General features: G+C 38.0%; 1 protein-coding gene across 13 annotated transcripts in view; it reads right to left on the bottom strand.

Annotated features, from left to right (window-relative positions):
- LOC127961804 (FH1/FH2 domain-containing protein 1) overlaps positions 1-23626 on the bottom strand; it is a 50553-nt gene that overhangs the window by 13749 nt on the left and 13178 nt on the right. For 3 of the 13 annotated variants that reach the window (XM_052561065.1, XM_052561068.1, XM_052561071.1), the window contains exons 4-15: positions 14042-14109; positions 12444-12549; positions 11947-12041; positions 10845-10956; positions 10614-10708; positions 10376-10519; positions 9288-9477; positions 8977-9148; positions 5399-5503; positions 3189-3281; positions 2518-2541; positions 1896-1940 (exon numbers count right to left, since the gene is read on the bottom strand). In XM_052561065.1, coding sequence (XP_052417025.1) covers positions 1896-1940; positions 2518-2541; positions 3189-3281; positions 5399-5503; positions 8977-9148; positions 9288-9477; positions 10376-10519; positions 10614-10708; positions 10845-10956; positions 11947-12041; positions 12444-12549; positions 14042-14109 — 1249 coding nt within the window. The remainder of the gene's footprint in view (positions 1-1895; positions 1941-2517; positions 2542-3188; positions 3282-5398; positions 5504-8976; positions 9149-9287; positions 9478-10375; positions 10520-10613; positions 10709-10844; positions 10957-11946; positions 12042-12443; positions 12550-14041; positions 14110-23626) is intronic. The other 10 variants (XM_052561070.1, XM_052561073.1, XM_052561076.1 and 7 more) reach the window with 5 other exon arrangements.

Raw genomic sequence — 23626 nt, 5'->3', positions numbered from 1 at the left:
AATCTGGATTCTGAGGGTGCAAAAAAAAAAAAAAAATTATGGGAAGATGATCTTTACTTAATATTGTAATGACTTTTTGGCATAAAAGAAAAATATATAATTCTAACCCATAGTGTATTTTTTGGTATTGCTATAAATATACCCCAGTGACTTAAAGGGAAACCCCAAAATGAATATTTGATATTTATTTGCTTATCCCCAGGGCATCCTAAATTTAGGTGACCGTTTCTTAAAATTATGACTTTTAACTTCAGTCGTTGTAGTCTCTCAGTCGTGCAACGCATGGCAAATGATAACAGAATCTAAGAAAGCAAAAAAAAAAAACATGCGCAGACAAATCCATAATTAACCCTGCAGCTCATGATGATACAATGATGTGTAAGACAAAGCGATCGGTCTGTGCAAGAAACTGAATGGTGTATATATATATATATAACCTCTGATTCACACAATGTCCAAACTGTTAGAACTCTGGTGAGCACTTCACAGCAGTAAGCGCAAGGCATTCTTCTTTTTCTTCTTGCTTTATGGCGGATCGCAGACTTATAAGTGCATTACCGCCACCTATCTCTCAAGTGGGCCATTGGCATTCCTAATTGAGACTGTAGATAGTGTGTCAAAGGTCTACTTGAGAGATAGGTGGAGCTAATGCACTTAGAAGTCAACTATCGACCATAAGGCAAGAAGAATCCCTGACGCCCTGCGTGATTGGGAGAGTTCTAACAGTTCAGACACTGCGTGAATCAGAGGTAAAAATACAATATAAATACTGTTCAGTTTCTTGCACAAACCGATCGTTTTGTGTCTTCACACATCAATGCATCATCATAAGCTGCAGGGTTTAATATGGATTTGTCTGTGCATGTTTTTTTTACTCTCATAGATTGCTACCATTTGCCATGCATTTTACAACAGAGACAGCGAAACAGAAATTATTATTGCAACATAATTTGTCAATTAAAACAAAGTCACCTACATCTTGGATAATCTGGGGGTAAGCAGATAAACATTACATTTTCATTTTTGGGTGAACTATCCCTTTAAGACTTGTTTTGTGGTCCAGGGTCTCACATTTAGTAAAAACGTTAGCTTTTGGGACCAAAAACTTAATTTTCCCAGAAATTTTTATTTAGTACACTAAACACACAAAAACAATTATAAAATTATTTTAAAGGTTATTACACAATTGTTTGATACAGTGCAGTTATATTGCAAAGAGAAAATGGATTAAAAAATTTTTTTAACTCATACAAAATGGCAAAGGTATGCAATAAGGAATAATAAATGAATGCATTTTAAAAACAATCCCTTGTGTTCCATCACAGAAATCCAGCCCTGTGTCTGACAAAGCCCACCACCACCACCACCATATAAATTTTATAGAAATTATTTCCCACAATTTCCAATTTTATTGATTTTTAATCTTGGATACATGTATAAATCAATGCAGAAAACAAATTTTCTGTATTACTTGTTTCAATAACCACCATGCTGATCAGGTTTGATTAACTCCACGGTGATCCACCAGAAGAAGTGGGGTAAACTCAGTGTTACACTGAAGCATGTGCACAGGGAATAAACTGCTTCAAGAATGACATATTGATGATGAAATCTTTTATACAAGTTTTTATTTTTATTTTAAAAGGCAGTAGAGTAGATAAGAACATAATTTTTAAACCCAATGCCACTGCATTAATACATGCAATTCTACCCATGTATCAGTAATAAGGATCATACTACATGAAATTAAAAATAAATAGCCAAACTAAAGGTTAACATTCACACACAGCCTCAGTTTCGGAGGATGGCAGCTGAGTTATGCCCCAAACACCTGGTTGCGTGCTGATGTATGCAGAAAGCGAGCTTGTAACCAAAGAGAGTTGCTCTATACTTACGCATAATTCCTCAGAACCGGCAAGTCTCTATTCACACTCTCTGGACTGAAGAAAAACACTTAAATTTACACAGTTCTGTTAACTACACTTCACAAGGCTCATTCAATGTATAGAAAATGCCAATAGCAAAACCTGCTCACATTAAACCACATCTGATATAACTTTGGATTTTAAGCTTTGGAAAAAAGTAAAATAATAATTCCAGCCCAAAAAAAGGCAGGAGATAAATGTATCTTTGAGTAGAAACTTGAGATAAAAAAAGAACTTAAAGAATAAAGAATGACAATTGGGGGGAAATGGCCACAGAGGAAATAATTATTGTCCATTCATGACAAAAAGTAATTCTCTCATTTCTAAACTTTGCATTAATGTTATGTCTGAATTATCAGAAATAAAAAATAACCAAGTAGCATAACAAACTATATATATAAAAAAAAGTGGTTTAAGTCTTTTTCTCCATAAAATGGATTGATTCAATGTATTCTAAAATTTCCAGCCAGTAGTTGTTTCCTCCAACTCTCCCTCTATGACTTTGTCTCACCAAAATGAGTAAGCATCAGAATAATTTAAAGTGCTAGCACCTCTAAAAGCCACATTCTTTGGCCACACTGCAGCTACTCACCAAACACTGTCTGCCTGCTGCGGTCTGTAAAAGGAGAGAGAGAAGCAAAGCGCAGGAATGTTGGGCGCCCCAGCAGAGGAAGAGATTAGGAGATGCGCCAAATATTATGAGAGAAGAGAGCAGAGGAGTGAAAGATGCAGGGGAGACAGAGAGAGAGAATACAAGATAGGTAAATCAGGTAATTGGCAAAAACAGAAAGAAAAAAAAGACCAGAAAACAGGAAAGAACATAATGAAGCAAATCTGTTAAAAAAATTAGCAAAGAATACTTGATGAGAAAGTAGAAAGATAAAAAGAAACACGCCTGATCCTAGGCATTAGAAGGAACGTAAAATAAATAATCCTCAGTGTAGCAATTCCAGATAGTTTAAAAGTTATAAGTTGAGAACAATTAAATAAACACATTAACATTTAATAAATTCAGTGTTTTTGAAAGCTAAAAAATTTAAAACTTACCTATTTTCCTATAACTTCACAGTTAACAGTAAATTCCCATATAAATCAAACACTGATCACACTGTTCAAAACAGCTCACACCATTCAACTTATCCTTGTTTTGCTCCTCAAGACCTTCACAAAATGTTCCCATGTCCTGCCTTCTCTTATACCTACACCTCCTTTCACATCTCTTTCCTCTCACTCCTCCCATCACAGGATCAGTTGCTTGCTTACTTGAAGACTTGCTTTCCCTCCGTCTGGCTGGGCTGCTCCGCTCCCGTCTGGGAAGGGATCTCCTGAGGAGAGTCTGTTTCTGTGGAAGACGCCCTGTGGAGAGACAGTTAGTTAGTGCAAGCTAAAGGCTATAGCACACTATGGTCAGTTTGATGTGAATCAGGTCAACATGTACACAAATACACAAAAAGAACGTGAATGTCAGTAAATCTGTCTCACAATCCACTCCAAAATACACAATATTTGAAGGCGCATTGCTTTGTTTCATCAAATTTTCATATTCTGTTTTTCTACAATGCTGATACAGATCCTTTGAGAAAAACATTTTAAAATAAGGTTAACATATGTTAATGTTTTCGATAAAATGAACGAACAATGAATTACTTCACAGCATTTATTAATCTTGGTTCATTTCAAAATAAACTACTGATAAAAGGTTTGGGGGTCAGCAAAGCCCCTTTCACACTGCAATTCTGGCAAATCCTGTGTAAATTGTTCCGGCAATTGTTCCTGGGTTGCTAGATTTTGCACTTTCACACTGCCAGTGATTACCCGGGATATGTGCGTGCTTTCACATACAACCCGTAAAGATCCCGTAACATCACACCGTGACGTGTAATATACGAGTCGAAAACAATAGGCACGTTATACTTTCACTGAAGCTGGCGAACAATCTAGGCGTCAGTCCGGAACTAACTGATCTCTACTTCATTAGTTTGCACATTTTTTTTCGCAAACGTTGATCTTCCTTCAAAACAGCCAGTAAAAGAGCTGCGCGATAACGTGCGTCATCACTATGACACGGCATTAGATCTGGCTTTTGTTCACACAACGCTCATCCTGGAACTGAACCCATGCAGTGTGAAAGGGGCTCAAGTCTCTTACCAATAAGGATGCATTTATTTGATCAGAAATAAAGTGAAGTGAAGTGAGTGAGTGAAGTGTCATTCAGCCAAGTATGGTGACCCATACTCAGAATTTGTGCTCTGCATTTAACCCATCCGAAATGCACACACACAGAGCAGTGAACACACACCTACACACACACTGTGAGCACACACCCGGAGCAGTGGGCAGCCATTTATGCTGCAGCGCCCGGGGAGCAGTTGGGGGTTCGATGCCTTGCTCAAGGGCACCTCAGTCATGGTATTGAAGGTGGAGAGAGAACTGTACATCCACTCCCCCACCCACAATTCCTGCCGGCCCGAGACTAGAACCCACAACCCTTCGATTGGGAGTCCAACCCTCTAACCATTAGGCCACGACTTCCCAAATACAGTTAAATACAGTAACATACAGTAACATTGTGCATTTTAACAATATGACGGTTTTCTATTTAAAATGAAAATTATTCCATTGATGGTAAAACTTAATTTTCACCATTAATCCAGTCCTCAGCATCACATGATCCTTCAGAAATGGTGTCCGATACACATTTATTATTATTACTGTTGATACATTTTCCGTATTCTCTGATGAATAGAAAGTTCAAAAGAACAGATTTAATTTAAATTTGTAACAATTTTGGTAACAATAAAATGTTACTTTCACTTTTGATGAATGCAAACTAAAGGAAAACAACTAAATTCTACATATAGTATAGTAGTATAAGTAGTAGTATAGTCATGAATGCTTCAAATTCATATTATCAAATCATATTTCATAAATGTCTATCAGCACTGGCCAGCAGTAACAGCAGTTTGCTAATCTGATATACTGTATGTGACGTTTCTTCAGATGGATCACTTTAAACCTTCCTGCTGCTTTATTAGAGTCAGCACTTTTATTTATCATTTCACAGATGAGCTGAGCATCCTGGCTGCAGTTCTGCTAGAGAGCAGCATTCAGGACATCTTTAGTGAGATACAATAATCCTCTGCCACCACTGCCAAAAACTTGTCCATTCATGTGATGCACCTTGTCAAATGTCAGATATTAAAAAAGAAACTGGGGAAAATGGGGACTATGACATGTGCATGAGAGTTCTATGTTGTAATTCTTGTTAGTTCAGAAAAGGTTGAAATTAGATTAATTTATTGTTGAACTTATTCTGGCTTGCTGATCTACAACCTCAATCCAAAATCCAGATTACTTTGAATATAATATGAGCTCTAAACTGGCATCAGATCAGTAGCCAGGACAAGGTCAACAAACACCAAACAATTAGTCCAAGGCTCGAAAGCAGAACATGATGGAAATGTGATACAGACCTGCTGGAGATGCTTGAGGTTTCCTGTGTTATAGACCGCTCCTTTTTTAACCTCCTTCTAGAAATTCCCATGTGTGCTATGTACTGACTTGTAAAAGAGCGCCCCCTAGTGAATGACCAGGGAATTGTGGGAGAGAAGAAACAAGTAGAGAGAAAGAGGAGGAACAGAGGTGGTGGTTACATGGACAAACAGAGGGTTAAATACGTTGACGAAACCAAAACATCAGCAAGAATCAGAGACACAGTCCCAACCACCCTGAGCCACTGAGAAAATATGCAGCACTGAATTAGAAGAGGAGCAAAACAGCATATGAACAGAATCTGTTATAATTAAGGATTCACAAAAGTGAATGGTTACCAGTGTAAACCCAATATTACAAATACTTAAAAAAAAAATTAAAAAAATCATTTATGCAACATGGATGTTTTAGAAATAATGCTAACTTTATGTATTCTATATATAAATTATGCAATTTAATTATGTACTACTATACATAAACATCATAAAACTAGGTATATGCAGTTGTGATTATATCTTGTGATTATCTCTTAAAAAAATAAAGTATAAACTGCTGTATTATTGGATTTAATTCCTGTGCTTGTGACTGGTCCAGTTCTGGACCTTTTTGGACCAAACACATCCCGTCCAACCCTAGAAAACATTCCTGTAGCTCCACACAGAGAGGAAAGCTTCCCAAATAAAACATTCACTTTTCACATATATGTGCAAGGACTGTTGACTCAAGACATTTCCCTTTGGCCAAAGGCAATAGCACTTGGGAATCTGGGAGACGCATGCTACCAAAACGTCTTACATACCCCATGTACAAAAACCAGAAACACCTGACACTGTAAAATTAAATTCACAAGCTTATATGCATACATGTAATTAGAACGTAACACTGGCTACTCATGTGTGATGCAGATCTGAGTTAATACAATAAAATGGCAGCCTAAATTTTCTATCCACAATTCAGGTTTTATGAATGGTTTGTGAAAGATGAGAATGGTAGATTGTTTTGTGGTGCATCTTGAGTGCCACATGGTTATTTATTTCCCAGAGCATAGGAAATAAAATAAACATTAAAGGGGGGGTGAAATGCTATTTCATGCATACTGAGTTTTTTACACTGTTAAAGAGTTGGATTCCCATGCTAAACATGGACAAAGTTTCAAAAATTAAGTTGTACGTTTGAAGGAGTATTTCTGTTCCAAAAATATTCCTTCCGGTTTGTCACAAGTTTCGTAAAGTTTTTTTCGAGTATGGCTCTGTGTGACGTTAGATGGAGCGGAATTTCCTTATATGGGTCCTGAGGCACTTCTGCCGGAAGAGCGTGCGCTCCCGTAGAGCACAGGAGAGAGAGAGCACAACAGGCATTCGCTGATCAGAGCGAGAGCGTCGCGAAATGTCACAAAAGGAGTGTGTTTTTGGTTGCCAGGGCAAGACAACCCTGCACAGATTACCAAAGAAAAAACAACATTAAGTGACCAGTGGATAGAGTTTATTTTTACAGAGCATCAACGGAGTTGTGCAAGTGTTTGTTCCCTGCATTTCTAAAATGCTTGTTTTACAAACATGGCCCAGTTTGACGACGGATTTGCACATCGTTTATTTCTTAAGGATGATGCAGTCCCAACGAAAAAGGGTCACGAATGTGTGTTGGAACCACAGGCGGTGAGTAAAACTGCTTAAAATATCTCTGCCTCCTTGTTAGTGCATCCGCCTCCCATCGAAGACCCGGGTTCGAGCCCCGCTCGGAGCGAGTCGTTGCTGCTGCTGCTCTCATTCAGTTTCAGCCTTGACAGCTGTCACAGCTTTCAAACAAAAGCCTACTCGCGCTCGTGATTCTTTAGCTCCGCCCAAACGTCACGCCTCCAGGCGCTCATGTTTTTCCGGGAAAAATCGGTAAAGACTATCTTTCTCTTATGAATATAATAAAACTAAATACTTTTTGGAGTTATGAAGGATGCAGTACTTCTCTATAGTTACTCAAGATTAACAGGACATTGAGTGAAAACGAGCATTTCACCCCCCCTTTAACTAATGAATCAAAGTAATAGGCAACCTGCCTAAGGACTTCACATACACAGACTGGAAAATTAACACTCTTCACTTTTACCACTAATGTTGCATGTATCAATCACTGACTATCTCGGTCATGTGTAAAGACTCTGATAATGACTGTGAAATGTTTAGCAGATTCCAGTTAGGCTGGACACGGTAGCTAAAGTAGGAAGGTGCTAATCATTTAGTATTTCGAACATGACCCACAATGCTGTGTGTCTACCTAAGGAAGACCGCATAAGAGTGCAGGATTGTGTCTGTCATACCCTCATCCACAAAGGAAAAAATACATGGAGTCAAAGAACAAAAACAAATCTAGAAGGAATGATTGGTCAGGTAAAAAAAAAAAAAAAAAACCCTAACCAGCCAACTAACTAACTAAATAAATAAATAGGTAGAATTAATTTATTAACTAATTCATATTTATTTAAAATAAGTAATAAAATCCATACTGGCGTGGGTGTCATTTTAATGCATTTTAAATAAATATATCAATTAATAAATAGAAATGCTGCTTTGTCAACTAAGCTGAAATATTAAATTGACTGGGACTGCCGTGGATATGCTTGAAAACAAATTACCGTAATTCCTCAAATAAAAACCTGTAGTCAAATAAATGCTAGGCCTCTTATAGTGGCCGGGGGCGTGGTCAACACGGACAAATAAAAGCCGGTCTTAAAGCCCGGGGGAAAATTTGTGCAGCAGAGCCAGATAACGAACGTACCTGCCCACTGCCGGAGCGTTTCTCGTTCTCAAATCAAGAACCGGTTGCATCGGTTTCCGGATCACCAGTACACTGAACTGAGAACCGTTTCTGTCAGACTCGTCTGATTTGTGAACCGAGGAGCTGATGATACTGCGCATTCGTGATTCAGCGTGAAGCAGACCGACACAGAACTGGTTCTTTTGGTGATTAAATCTGAACTGATTCTGTGCTAATGTTATGATCTCTGTCCACTGGAACGCTAATCACTTTTAATTTAAAACGGGTTATTTAAAACAATTACTTATCAAACAGACGGAAATAGAAATAAAGGTCTGCCTCTAATAAAAGCCTGCTTTAAATAAAAGCTTGTTACCTTCTGCAGTTCAGGTAAAAAAAAAAAAATGCCCCAGCATTTATTTCAGGAATTACGGTATTTTGCATTACACTAAAAAAGAAAAGCTGTTGCCTTAATAATCCATATAATCCAAACATGAACTGAATCCATGAGATGAACCAATGAATGAATGAATGCTATTGTTGGTTGAGAACTTGATCTCAGAATGGATTCATATCTGTGAAGGCTACAAATCATCCTTTATGAAACCCTTCTTTCCTACAGTGTCACGACTGAAAGGTCTGCTTACTTTACACTGTCACACAGTGGAGAAACATCACATTGCTGTATGAAAGTCATGCAATGTATCCTTGCTGTTAAATTATTGACAAGCTTAGTAATAAACATTCCAAGTATATGATCTGATTATGAATGTGCAGGAATGCATAAACACAATGCACGGTTCAGACTCACAAGTTTTGTTCCTGCTCCGCTGTAGTTGTGGACTCTGCTCCATTAGTCGCTGGAGTGACAGGAGAAGTAAGGGAGCTAGGGGTCGTAGAGGAGGGACTGGTAAACACAGGACTGCCAGGAACAGGAGAAGAAGAGGAATCTGACAGCTGAGGGGAGGCTGTTTCCATCACCTCTGAAACACAAAAGGTGCAAGAGAAGTGTGAATGATTATAAGTGTGAATGAAAATGATGTGTGAATGTGTGAGACAGGCCCTTCAGGGGACAGCACAAGCTACAAGGTCAGGGACGGAGAGAGACTGCATTAAAGATACCTGGGGAAGGGCTGTCAGACGAGACAGATACAGTTGGGGAAGCTGGTTGAAAGGAACTATCTGTAAGATTATGAGAAGATGACCGTCGGCTCCTCCTGCCCTCCTGCTCGCTGGGTGTCAGTTTCCTTCGGTCTTTACGGACATTTGGTGTCCCTTCATCAATCTCATCATCTTCATTCTTGAGGGCATTCTACATAATATACACAACACCCAAATCATTCAGTATTTTTATACTGGTAGCTATACTACCATTTAAAAAGGTTGGAGTCAGAATCTTTTACTTTGACGAAGACTCTTATAATCACCAAAGCTAAATTGCTTATTTGATCACACAAATGGTAAAGACGGACACACTTTTTATTAGGTGGCCTGAACTACTATTTACCTGCATCACAAATAAGTAAAAATGTACTTATTGTGTTCATATTCTATTGCAAAACACTTTTGCTGATATTGCACTGGGCTACAGGTAATGTTAGGGACAGGTTAATTACAGATGTAATAACCAACAGGTATTTTTTAAATACAAGTACAAGGTAGAAACATGTATGTACACAATATGTGCATTGCATCAAATTATTAATTTAAATTTAAGTACATTAGTAGTGAAGACCACTTAATACTGCATAAAGTGTGACTGTAAAGACAATTACTGTAATATTAAATACAATTTAAAAGGACTATTTTCGAATGTGATTAAAAATGTAATTTATTCCTAAAAATTAAATGAAGCCACGTCTTTACACAATCCCTCAGAATCATTAAAATAAGCTGTTTTGGGTGTTCAAGAGACATTTACTATTATTATTATTAATAATCAAATGTTGAAAACTATTGTGCCGTTTTAGTTTTTTTTTTCCAGAATTCTTTGATTAATTAAAAAGTTCAAAAGAACAGCATTTATTTTAAACAAAAATCTATATAAATTTAATGCTATCACTTTTGTTCAATTTATTGTGTATAATAAAAGCATTAATTTCTTTATTAAAAATTAAACTACAATGAAAATCTTACTGACCCCAAACTTTTGAACAAAAGTCTATAACATACTGGAGATATGGAGTGTTTGAGGTGTACTGGGAGTTAACCTCATAAATGATGAACTGTTGTTTGAGGGCACCCTCGGTGTCGCTGCCAGTCATGTGTTTCTGGACGATGTCTTCCATTCCTAGCTGCTCCAAACAATCTGTCATGTCATAAAAGGAGTCCTGATCGGGAAGCGCAGACAGAGTCTGGGAGGGCACAGGGATAGATACACATCAGGGACATCTGGGCTCAACCTTGAGCTGATGTGTTGTAGATTTGGGTGTGTATTCTGTGGTTTACCTTGTTGATGAGGGTCATGGTGTAGATGAGCAGCTCTGTGTCTGATCCGTTCTTCTCTGACAGGATCTCTGTTAGATATGCCCAAGGCTTTACACCTGAAAAAGATAACATACAGCTTAAGTGCTCTCTCTAAAAAAAGTTTCTGTGAGGGTAATGACAGAAAAAGGAATGAATGACACACGAATGATTCAGAGTGTCAGTATTATGAGAGAATGTTTAAATGTGTTTAACCTCTCTTGCCATCCACAGTGCTGACAGCTTGAATAAGCAGTGGACTGTTGGACTCCGTGTACTCCACAAACACTATCAGCAACTTCAAAGCTGTCTTCACAACCAGCCGAGACTGAAAGAAAGGGAAGGAGAAAAATAGGCTATAAAGAGGCAGCATTTACCATCATCTTACAGAAGATGGCAGTATAAAACCTCAATGAGGCCAAGTAATAGTGAAATAAAGTACTGCACATAATAATGTGTTATGACAAAAAACATGCATCTCCAACATTCTGTATTCGCTGTAAAAAACAGTCTGGTTCAGGTTTGGTTTCTGATACTTACTTGATTGCTCTGCCATTCTCATTTTCACTTCCTCACACAGAAGGATGTGACATTAAACTGATGTTCAAGATGACTGAATCCAAAAACTGTACAAATCCCATGTCAACAGATTCACACTAACTTTGCAATAAAAAAACCTTCCAAAACTATACATACATATTTCATACACCAGCCAGTTTATTACGCCCATTTTAGCTTCAGTAACTAGTAATAAACATGTCTGTGGTAGATTTGGCGAACTATTCTCCCACAGTAGTAATATTTAACTTTAATAATTAAAAGTGAAGCCTGCAAGTAAAGATCAAATTTCTAGTATTTGCTCCAGATTCACACCAACATCTCTGCACTAGCTTGAACATACATATATACGTACATACATACACTTATAATTTTACTGCGTATTAGGATGAACTGACTGGTTTTCTGAACTGCTTCCCGCCCACTTTTCTTAATTTTTTTTTTTTTTTTTACATTTACACATTTTGCAGCCACTTTAATCCAAAGCGACTTCAAGGTGTCTAGCACTATGCTGTTCTGTTTGAGCTATAAAAAAGCATTCGTAAGTTGCTTTGGATAATTTAACAGCCATCAGGAACCAAATGGTTATCACACATGATTACATTTTGAAAATGGATCTATTGACTCTTAAACAACTGGCATGTTGTGGTATTAAAATGTCAAGGTGCAGTAATTCACAGCCACTGACGGAACAGTGTACTTATTCTATATTGTGGCCAGTGTTTAGCGATGCTGTGGTGTGTGTGTTTCTGTCACTCACCAGGCTGCCAGTCAGTGTGTACAGCCACTGTACTGTCTCATTGTGGTTCACAACACCGTTCATTCCATCCACAAACAGCATGATCTGACTGAGAGCTGGGAACAGGACAGTAGAGTTTACTGTACAGTGCCGGCATGTCCTTAAGGATCTAGTGATTTGTCCTAAAGCTTTCCTGTTTGCTGGTCTAAGTCCAGTCAGTATAAACTTCCTGTTACAGATACTTAGCCAAAAAATGTGCAAAATCCTTTGTGCTTTTTGAAGTCTGCATGCAAGATGTGAGGTGTTCATGCATAATAAATATATCATATAAGACTGCTTTAGATACACACACACACACCTCAAGTCATGTCAATGATAAATGAAAGAACCAGGTTTAGCAACTTAGCATAATAACCCTGCTAATAATGTTAACAATGCTAAACATTTGAACTGAGCCATGCATTAATTATTTTGTCGTAGTTGCATGTTTCAGTAAAGACGTGATGTGGAGTACAAACCTCTGAGAATGTAGTTCTGGTAGTTATGATCTGCCTCAGCACCCACTTTAATGAAACACGTCAGACCCTCGGAGATCACAAACTCTGGAACCAAGTCCTTATCATCCTGTTCAAAATAAAACTATTAAACTTCTGCTTCTGTGTACAACTACATACAATGCTATGAACTAGAGTTCAAATTGTTTTGGGGTCAACATTGATATGGGTATATATGGCTTGTAGGTGCACCATTAGTGTTAAAGTGAATTGTATCAGTATAGCTGTGTCCTGTTATGAGGCACTCAGGATTTAATTTTGTGCTTCATTTTCCTCACAATTTAGACAACATTTAGAATCCAATGTAATAACAGTAGCCTACATGTGGAAGAGATGCGGTCTGTCACTCATTCAGTTCAGACTATACTTCACTGTTCTGTTCCAACTCTCACTCTCTGTAACAAGTCCCGTTGCCCGGATGCATGACCTGGGGGGGGGCTCGCATTTTATAATGCTCATTCAGAGAATCGGATCTTGGGATTAACATCACGTGAATTCACCCATTTCTCCCAAAATACATAAACGTTAGTTACCTTTGAACTAGAAGAGAGTGAACTTTAAATTAAAATCTGACAAAGTGTGTAGTTAGAGGATTAGGCTACTGCAGCTTTCCTTAGACACCAGTGTGTTAAACTCACAAATCCATGCATCTTAAATGTCTGAAATAAACTGTATGTGGTTTAAAACACAGATTTATTGTGATATAGGCAATGAAAAGCACTGGTGCGTCTCTGGCTCAGTGCCAGACAAACTGTGAAAACATGTTTGAATTTATCAGTGATCGTCTGCATCGAATGGTAATCGACGGGGTTCCGAGGGGTTGGAAGGTGTCAAATTGAATCTGCGGTGCCACAAATCAGATCCGAGGGATACCCCTTGGTTGAAGTCACATTATTTTAGATTGCTTTCTGCATTTAAAATTCCAGGGGTGGAGGGGGTGGGTCATTCAGATCATTGCAGGGGGCTTCAGAACCTCACAGAGGGGCTAAGCCTCTTGATGCCGGGGATTGTCTGTAATATCTCATTTTCCTTATCAAACTAGTCTCAGCCTCAGACTTCACACCCACAGACTGGGAAATGTCTGATGCATACAGGACACAAAAGTGGAAATCTTCAGAAGTGTCGAAGTCGTCATGGGATTGGCTGAATTATACAGGATTTCCGGCAGACGCGCATCACGTTTTTTTATGTTATGCCTGGAAACAAAAATGATGTGGCCTCAAATGCCCTCACGAATGAAGAAAGCTGTCGTGTTTACAACGGTGATGACGAGCACTTCAGGATAAACTAAAAGTATCTCAAAATGTAAAAGTTCACAGCATAGAATATTTAAAATATCTGTTTTTGTGGCGACACTTCCGCTCCCGGAAACATGGCGCTGAACGAAACAAACTGTGATTGGTTGTTTGACATGTCAGTCAAACAGCCTCATAGGCAAGCTGCCATAGATTCCAGACTTACAGTCTTCACTCTGAAGGTCTGGCTATGAGAGACTATTATCCAACTCACTCACATATAGCTTTTTCTCGCTTAAAAAACTTGTGTGTTTTTCATGATCTTACCTCAAAGAGTTGCTTTAATGAGAACAAGGACCGTCGAAGCTCAGGACCATGGGAATTATACAACTTCTCTATAAGAGGGAAGAAGGGGAGGAAACTGGTTATTTATCAGTCAACTGAAGAGGGCATCAGTACTTGTATCTAGGAGGCAATGATTGTTATTATTGCAGTGAAACACTGTCAAAGAGCACTTAAACACACCTTATCAAGATACCTACTCATAAAAATATACCTTCGCAGTATGTCTAAGACACAGTATCTGATTCAGAATAACTCAAACAGCTATTTAGATCCTACCAGTACAATTTGTGAAGTGGTAAACAAGCAAACCTTTCGATAAAAACAAGGCATCATTAAGCATAGGATCTTAGGAATTCTCTAACTGGCTTATCATTCAGAATCCGAGGAAATGAGAGGTGGTGTCACTGACTACCTGTTAACATTCCTGTCATCCTTTTACATGTTCAGCACTCAACTGACAGGTTAGTCTTGACACATTCATGTAAGACCACTTAACACTCCTTTAAAGCACAATTCTTTTTCTCTAAGCATTTAAAATTGTTGTACTGTACCAGTCAAGAGAGAGAGAGAAAGAGGGAGAGAATCATGCTCAGATCTTTCAGTCGAGCTGGTTATCCTGTGTCTACTGTAAGAATTGAAAGAATCTGGCACAGCAGACCGATGACAATCTTCCTCAAATAGCTAACACAAGCTGATGCACTCAGGCAATGTGTGCTACAACAGCCTCTCTTATATTTTCAGACTTATTCACCATCTTTTGCCAACTGTTTATTTAGAAAATTTGCAGAGCTGCTTACTAAACAGTAGCCGCATTTCCACTGCTGGGCCAGTGCGAGCCAGGGCTTAAAAAGGGGCAGGCAGGGCTAACAGCCTCGGGCCAGTAGCACCAAGGGCAGAATAGCACAGGGTTTCCAGTCGAGCCTGAAGCACCGCTGCGCTTCACTAAAACACGCCCTTTACACGCCTCTCAGGAACATCGTCACGCAACCTCATTATTTCACCGACAAAGAGAAGTTATCAGAAAACTAACAAGAAATAAATCACTGGAACATGCACGATCACACACGAACACAAAAGCGGCCGTTTGTTTGCATTCTTTATTAAATATTCAAATTCAAAAGTATCGATGTTTTACTAAAGAATAAGTCATACATTAATTATAATCAATTTATCAGAACTCAAAATTAAACCACACTGAAATAAATTCATTTATATTTTATTTTTAACGGTTATGAAAATAGCCTGCTTATTCAGTCGAGTCTGTTTCCGTTTATTTGTAGCCACAGTAGCCTATATACACGTCACATTAAGAATTAATAATATCTTTATTTTTATAAAAGCTCCCGAATAAAAGCATAATATTTTTATAATAGGAAACGTGGAGCTATAACTCTCGAGACGAGATTTATGACAGATAAGTAGTTACTAAATAAATACACGATTGTGATATAGAATAAGAAGCTGACGTCTGATTTCTCCTGGTTGCATTTACCATGTTTACTATGGTAACGTTAATGTTTAGCGTGCAGTCTTTTACATCGCTTATAAATATTTCTGCCTTGTTTAGTGATTATAATCCAAATCGGATCAAGTTATTTCAAACACTCGCTGCTGACTAAGAGTGAGTTTTGAGCTCAACTTATTTTTAAAAGTCTTCAATACCGTTATCTTTTTGAAATGATCTGCAACACGCCCGGTTTAAGCTAGACAGTGGAAACGCGGCTAGTAATTCCTCAATGCCTGGGAATAGCATCATTTGAAAACAAACATTTGGAATGCAACTTAAAACCTGTTGGTTCAAAAGGTCTAAGACTCCGCAAACAGGTATTAAAACTCTAATGCGTGTTAAATTAATGTTAATATCAACACACATTAATAACTTTTAAAGTTTTCTCAACTTGACAGATGTATATCCCACAATATAGGGCATGAATAGTGATTACAAAAGAACATGGGAGATTTATCTTGATTCACAAAACCAGACTGGTCATGAACAGTGAATATTTGTAGATTATGTGCCCAAATGAATATCCCATGAGAATTGAACATCACTGGCCACTAGATCCCTTGATGTTGCGTCATTAAGCACGTCAAATGAGAAGCTTCTGGCTTTTATCTAATACGTGGGTTTCCAATCAAGATTTGTTTTGGTTATCCGTTTTGACAACGAAAAATCAAAAGTCTGTGACTGATGTGTTCTGTTACAGTTAGTTTCGCTTTGTGTGTGTGTGTGTATATATTCAAAAACGCAAAGGAGAAAGAGTGATATATATAGATGGGTACAGACAGACAAGAGTGTTTGTGTGTGTGTGTGTGTGTGTGTGTTCAGCCAGGCATCTGAGGTAAAGTCCATGACAACACGGAGAATGATGTGGTCCACCACAGACAGCAGTTTGCTACAGATAATGTCACACACACACACACACACACACACACACGAAGAGAAGGAAGTATAGTTTCATGTAGAAAGTGGCACACATTTAAAACAAATCCCTCAAAATCTCACTTAGACAAATATACACTTAGCACATTCTTTGCATGAAAGCATACAGCCTTTCAATAAATTATATCCAACCTTTCTTACAGTCAGAAAATGTGGTACCATAAACCAGTCTTTAGAGTCTAAAACTGTACATCACTGGGGTAAAGCCCTGCACAATTCTCAAATTTAGGCCAAATTTAGCCTTCTCAAATTATCCAGACTTGCCTAAAATATGATATATAGATATACTAAAACAGTTCAAGCATATAACAATGTTTAAACGTTAAACTTAGATAAAAGTGCACCATATTCAATAGTTTGATCAGAGAGTGGAAGCTATGCGTGCTTTGACATGGAGGCACCAGCGTGATCACTTGCATGTTTTCCATGGATATACCATCATTCTTGTTCATGAGGTAAGAGTAATTCATCATTCGTAACTGTAAAGGGTCCACTTTTATTTTATTTTTTATTTATTTTTTTTTTTTAAACTTTGTGCTTTTATAAAATAAAGAAAACAAACATAAGCACTTTTTGCCGTCTGGTCTTGAAAAGGAGCACTTCACAAAAATGAACCAAAACTCAGAGAATACATGCCTCACAGACATGATAAATATTTATAGAAAGCTTTAAATTAGTGCTTAACAAAATAAAACGCATCGAAAACAAAAACTCTTTTATTACAACCATAATCCATATATATGCATTTCTTAAAAGTGAATCTGATGAGAAGATGGCAAGCACTGCACAAGACCAATTGGCTTGTCATTTGTCATGGTAATCAAATCAAAACTGTCAAAATGCAGCTTTTCCTGAAGCATTGGGAACTTTTAATAACTCCCCACGCTCCAACTTCTCCCCGATTGCATGGTCAGCTGTGATTGATTATGCGTTGCGTAGTATTGATGTGTATAATACATGTATAATATTTATAATAGCCTATAATCATCATAACAGTATTTCAGACAGTAGCATGTGTATGATATGCGTGCATATGGGCATAATAAAAAGGAGAGAAGCTAAATGAGCCTGACCCGAGCCCGAACTGTAAAAAAAAAAAAAAAATGGACCGTGTCGGGCCCCATCGGCTTGCAGACCTCTACACTGGGGCTGAACATTCCCCTACATACCCACAGTTGTGTTCATGAGAGAAGAACGAAGCAAAGAAAAAAAAAAAAAAAAAAAAAAAGGCATGCGGCCAAAAGATAATGAAAGTAAAACAGAAAACATTCAACGGGGATATTCTAAAAGTAAGATTTTAAAACACAAACATGTAACTACCAAAAGATCTGTGAGTTTTTCTGATGCCCTTATGTGAACCAACAGAGAGACAAGAGCTAACAAACGAACACATTAGAAAGTGAACTTTAAAGAGTTCTTTAATACCAACTCACTTGTTACACAAGCAGTCACGTGCACATCCTACATAATCAGTAATGCAAAGCACACAAATGATTGACACGTTACATAGTTCTACTATTGCTGCTTTTCCTGACCTCATATACCGTAACCTGTCAAGCCCAGTCATACAACAATAGCTACTGTTAAATCACATCATAAAGCAGAACTATGGGAAGCCCAAAACACAAGGCCTTCTCGCATTTTAGACAACGGATTACAAACCGATTCTTACTCAAGAAAAAAAGAAAAGAAATTCTAAATATTTAGCACGGTTTAATTTATAGAGGATTGCTTCAACCCTTCTGTGAAAGAAAGGATCGCTCTAGGTCAGGGATAGGCAGTCCTGAACAGTTCAGCTCCAACCCTAAAAATAAAAAACCCTCACCTGCCTGTATCATAGTAATCCTGATTGGATTGATAAGCTTGTTCAGGTGTGTTTGATTAGGGTTGAAGCTGAACTCTGCAGGTCTGCAGCTCTCTAGGACCGAACTCGCCTACCCCTGCTCTAGGTTCATCTGAGGGCAAGCGAGTGACAAAACCAAATATGACAGAGGACACAGAATCCGAGGGGAACTGTGACTTGGCACATTCTTCATGTCACACTGAATGAGATTATTCCTCATGGCCTCTGCCTCCATTTCTGAATTCACTGCTCCAACTCAAGACAATTTTTGCTATGCATCTAAGGTTTGACAAAAATAAGTGATTAGATATAACTGACCTTCACACCACAGAATCACTTCAAGAACAAGGTTTAAAAGGAACTTTAGGATAAACAACACATCAGAGTGCTAACTGTGTAAGTGATAAAACCTGATTTAAGCAATTGTCAGCCTGTCAAAAGAGCATGTGTAAAAGCTACGAATTCCGCACCATGCCATAATCCTCCAGCTATGTTTTATTAGTCAGGATGCAGTCCTGCAGTACTGTGACAAAGGGTGCTTCAGAAGTCAAGCCCATTGTATGAGGACTCCAACACAGGAAGCCATTATGGGCAGGAAACGGAAATGTGGGAAGAGTGACAAGGGAAGAGTAACAGACATCACTCGGAACAAAACTGTTTGAGAAAACAGAGTGCTACTAATTTAGATCAGCTGGATCAGATATTTACAAAGACAATTACACAAACTGATTACCATCACAAGGTCTACAATGACAACTTCATGAATCAGTAACTATAGCCTTGTGTTGAGCATACCAGACAGATCTCAATAGTTACAGTAATAATCCCTTATCAATCAGAGAAAAACAGATAGTGCTTCATGTAACTGCATCATATGGACCGAATTAACTTCTACAGAAAGGCCTTCTTTGGCATTCAAGTTTTGCGTTACCAAATATCTTTTTAAATCAGCCTGAACTTGTTCATTTGTTAGAACATGTACACAGATGAACCTCAATTAAAATTTTGCATAACAAATGTTCTCTACAAGTTACTGCTGGCCTGACATTTATAACCACTACAGCATTTCAGTGTTATTCTCAGTGGAGGCTTGGCAAGACTATGGAAATAAACTACCTCAGTTAATCCCCATTTCTCAGGACCTGTTCCTCTGAAAGCTGATATGCTGTGAGTTCCTTATACTGCTCTATTCCATAAGAAATTAAGAATGGTACATGTATTCATACCGAACCGTTATCGGTACGGGTCTGTCGGTCCAGCACACGTGTACCGAATGAAAAAAATAAAAAATAAAAAAGTTGTCTTCTCTCAGGAAATTCAAATAATAAATGGCATTTTGACAGTCTTTGATGTGGGATGACAGATCACTGTATAAACACCTCGGAGAGCCGCTTCAGGGATGGTTCAGAAAAGTGATGGGGTAATCCCAAAACAAGCACTGACAAGAGCAGTCGCGATCAGCTCCGGTCCCCATGTCGGAGCCATGATGCCCTGCAGATTTGAGCAGAGCATAGCACGAGGGAATGCGGCCAGTTCTTTCCTGTACTACTAGTTTTAACGCAAATAAACTTGACTGAACATCTCATGCCTCATGTAATTGCCCAATCAGTGTTTCAACCGCGGAAAGACAACAACAATACAGCATGGAAATAAAATATCACGTAGCATTTAATTTACCTCAGCAAGTCATCAGTGGCCACAGCTCGTTAGTTCAGAGAAATCTAGAGAAGAGCATTTAGCAAAATATTACACCATATAAACTGTAGAATGTAAACTATAACAATGTATTTAAAGAAAGAGCAATTTATTCAGTAAAAAAAAACTACTTTTTACCCCCTGCTGTACCGAAATCATACCGAACTGTGACTTTAAAACCAAGGTACGTACCGAACCATCATATTTGTGTACTGTTGCACCCCTAATAGATCATGATCTAGGCTTGTAAGCTTCCACCCTAGAGCAGGGAAATGGTTAACACTGCAGGTAAAAACAATGGATATACAGAAATGCTGTTTATCATGTTCACGCATGCCACCTAAACTGCAGTAAAAAAAAAAATATACACTACTCCTGCTCCATGCCCATATACAAGAACTGCACATTGGTACAGAAATCACCAAAAATGACAGGGTACAGTCCCTGAGGACAGATTAATGTGCCTGTGAAAACTAAGTAAGGGTGACTTTTAGCAGTGCCAAAACAAAAGGTTATAGGTTAAACATTTAATATAGGTCAGATTTCACTTTCGGTGATTCCAGTACATCTAAAGTCAGATCCTGTACAGCCTTATAAGGGCAAACTAGAAAAACCACTCTCTCTTTTCTGATCTGCATCAATAGAAAGCACGCACAGAGCTGGTTGCCAAAAAGGGTAATCTAAATTATTCCCAGAATACAGAAGACCACGTTCAAGACAAAATCAACAGTAAATGAGTCCTTGTTAAAAAAAAAAAAAAAAACCCAAGACCACAAAGAAATTTAATTACATCCTGGTGGATGGCACACTCATCCCTATCGCCAATCCATCAGTGATTGATCAGGCGTACTTATCGCGAAAGGGATACGCGGCCATAAACGTGCAGGTTATAGTGGACCACAGGGGAGTGATATCCGAACTGGTGGCAAGGTCCAGCAAAACTTCAAGTTCCTCTGACGAGAGGCTTGGTGCCCTTTTTTACGTAGCTTCCCCAGCATATTCTGTATCTAACTCTCTCTCTCTCTCTAACTCTCTCTCTCTCTCTAACTCTCTCTAACTCTCCATTGTAGATTGGTTAATGTTTCAATAAAAAGCAACCTGTGGCAATCAATATCTTACCAAAAGAACCTTACCATTAATATAAAAGTGTATTACATAATTTTAGCATTTTTGCATATTACACAAGTGGCACAACAGGATAAGGAGGGTGGATGATTAGCAAAGGATACGCGGTCCGTCTAACCGTCACAACATATCGTGTGAACATATTACTGACCACTTTATAATTTAATTTATAGTCTATATATTACTGGTCACTTAAACTATGTTAAAATAAATGTTACTGTAATAATTTGAAGAATGTTTTATTTGCATAGAATGGGTTGTATTTCTTAATGCCGTATTGCACCTTCGCGTGAAGTGGAAAATTGATTCCTGAGCAATCGATGGCAACTAATTCAGCAACATTACTTGAGACAGCACTCTTTTAACGGACATAAGAGGCAGCGTGCTAAGAAACTTCTTAAGGGACACTTTGGGGAACAAACTTATGAACATAAATAACTTTGGTAAGATATATCTTTCGAGGTCTTCTTAGCACGCGAAGAGTGAGCGTTATCGGGAACCGATCAGGCTCCTCTTTTTGGCACAAGTTCTTCTGTATCATGTTCTCCTAGTTCTGCAGCATCCATCTTCCCTTTAACACCTGTTTCACACATTCTCCGTCTGCAGTGCATATGCAGTCCACAGCACGTACTCGTGCTTTCACACAGGACGCGTTTGCAGTCCACTACTGATCCGCGGCTGTTTGATCTACAAACTCAACATTTGTTCCTTGTTCGGATTTCATATGTAAAAAATAAATAAATAAATAAAGATATAGATAGATAGATAGATAGATAGATAGATAGATAGATAGATAGATATAAAACATTTAAACAATAATTAGCCTGCTTTTCTTGTTAAAATATTTAAAATTAACACCACAGACAGACTCGTGCCTTTTGCATTTAAATCTTTATCACAAGCAATCCCACAGGTCTTAATGAACTTTGTTTTTCTGCCTCCATAAATGTGAATATATATATTGTTTTCCTTGTTTATCTAAAAGTGCACGTTTTCTTGTTTTAAACCTAGCAAAAAAACCATGTTTTGCGTGTGAAACCGCCTTAATTAGTATGAATTTATTGTGAAATGACTGCATTTCCGTGTCAATCCATGTTCATTTTTCCCGCGAACAATGTTCTTTCACTTTAACCCAGCGCCTGCAGAACAGCAAAAATAGACTTAGTACGTAAACGTCGCTGCACTGCTGCAGATGCACCGCTCCTTGAATGCACTGATGGACCACAACTTAGTGCAGTATAAACGCTGGAATCCGTTAACATGGGTGCATAGAAAAAAATACTGCAGACGAAGTAAGGTTGAAACTGGCGTTATAACGTAACACCAGAGCACTGCTGTGTTTACCCTCACCACGCTTCGCAGTCGCTGCTTAGAAGTTCAACATTGTAAAGGGTTTGTCTGAAACAGTGATACGCGGCTGCGGCGCAGCATAACGTTCGTTTCGAACGTTGAGTAATTAAATACAACGGTATGGCAGTTTATTAAAAAATAACATGGTAATGAAAATATATACACGTGTTTTCGGTATGAAATGCTATACCGCCCAGCACTAATTTAGATGTTAGCATGAATGCTTTAACCTGCAGTTAAAAAATGTATAAATAATGTTTTTATATTTTAATCTAAAACGTTGAATACTTATATTTGAAATTACAAAAAAAAAAGTTGTTTTTGTACCAAATCATACAAACTGTTGATTCATTCAGGAGCGAAACATGTTTTTCAGAGATGCAAAACAGTGCTGTGGCTTTGTTTGGAAACATTTTTGTTGGAGAAATAGAGCAAAAAATAGGCAATATGGTGTCTAAAATGTAAGTCTCTTAATATTAACTACTAGTTTACTTAAATGTTGTATGTATAAAATCAATTTCAAATTTGTGATTATTTTCAAAAATCCTATCTACAGAACTTATATGGTCAAAGGGCAGCTGCTAATGTTGATCCAAGAGCACCACAGCATGAAATAATTCTGGTCACTGTTGCCATAACATTAATTTGGTGATAAGGATTGACCCCATTACTTAACTAGTAACAACAGCCAAGTGTGCCTGGCATCTTACACAAAGCAAGGGGGGTTTTATATTGATTAAAGATAAGCTGTAAACACTTTGCAATGTCTTGAGAACCTTTCCAAATGATTGATTTTCAGTTTTACATAATTTGTTTGAAGGTTCCATGTTTGTAGGCTTTATTTCTAAAATGCAAACAAAATATTTTACATGCACAATTTCTGCATTCGGCAGACATTCTATCCAAAGTGACTTTTGGACTTTCCCTTGGTTTCTAACCCATTACCTTGATGTTTTGCTAGCATGCAAATGGACTAAACATAATTTGCCTTTATTTTTGTACCTCCAGGACATTAGACTTGCGAATGATACTCATCCACTGCCTTTCTGCAGACCTAGATTGTTCCAGGACAAGCAGAGGTGTAGACACTATCTTACGCAGTCATAATACA

This window comes from Carassius gibelio, chromosome B7, assembly GCF_023724105.1.
Source record: "Carassius gibelio isolate Cgi1373 ecotype wild population from Czech Republic chromosome B7, carGib1.2-hapl.c, whole genome shotgun sequence".
Taxonomy (NCBI): domain Eukaryota; kingdom Metazoa; phylum Chordata; class Actinopteri; order Cypriniformes; family Cyprinidae; genus Carassius; species Carassius gibelio.
The sequence above is the reverse complement of the archived record's forward strand: the minus strand, read 5'-3'. Positions and strand labels throughout refer to the sequence as shown.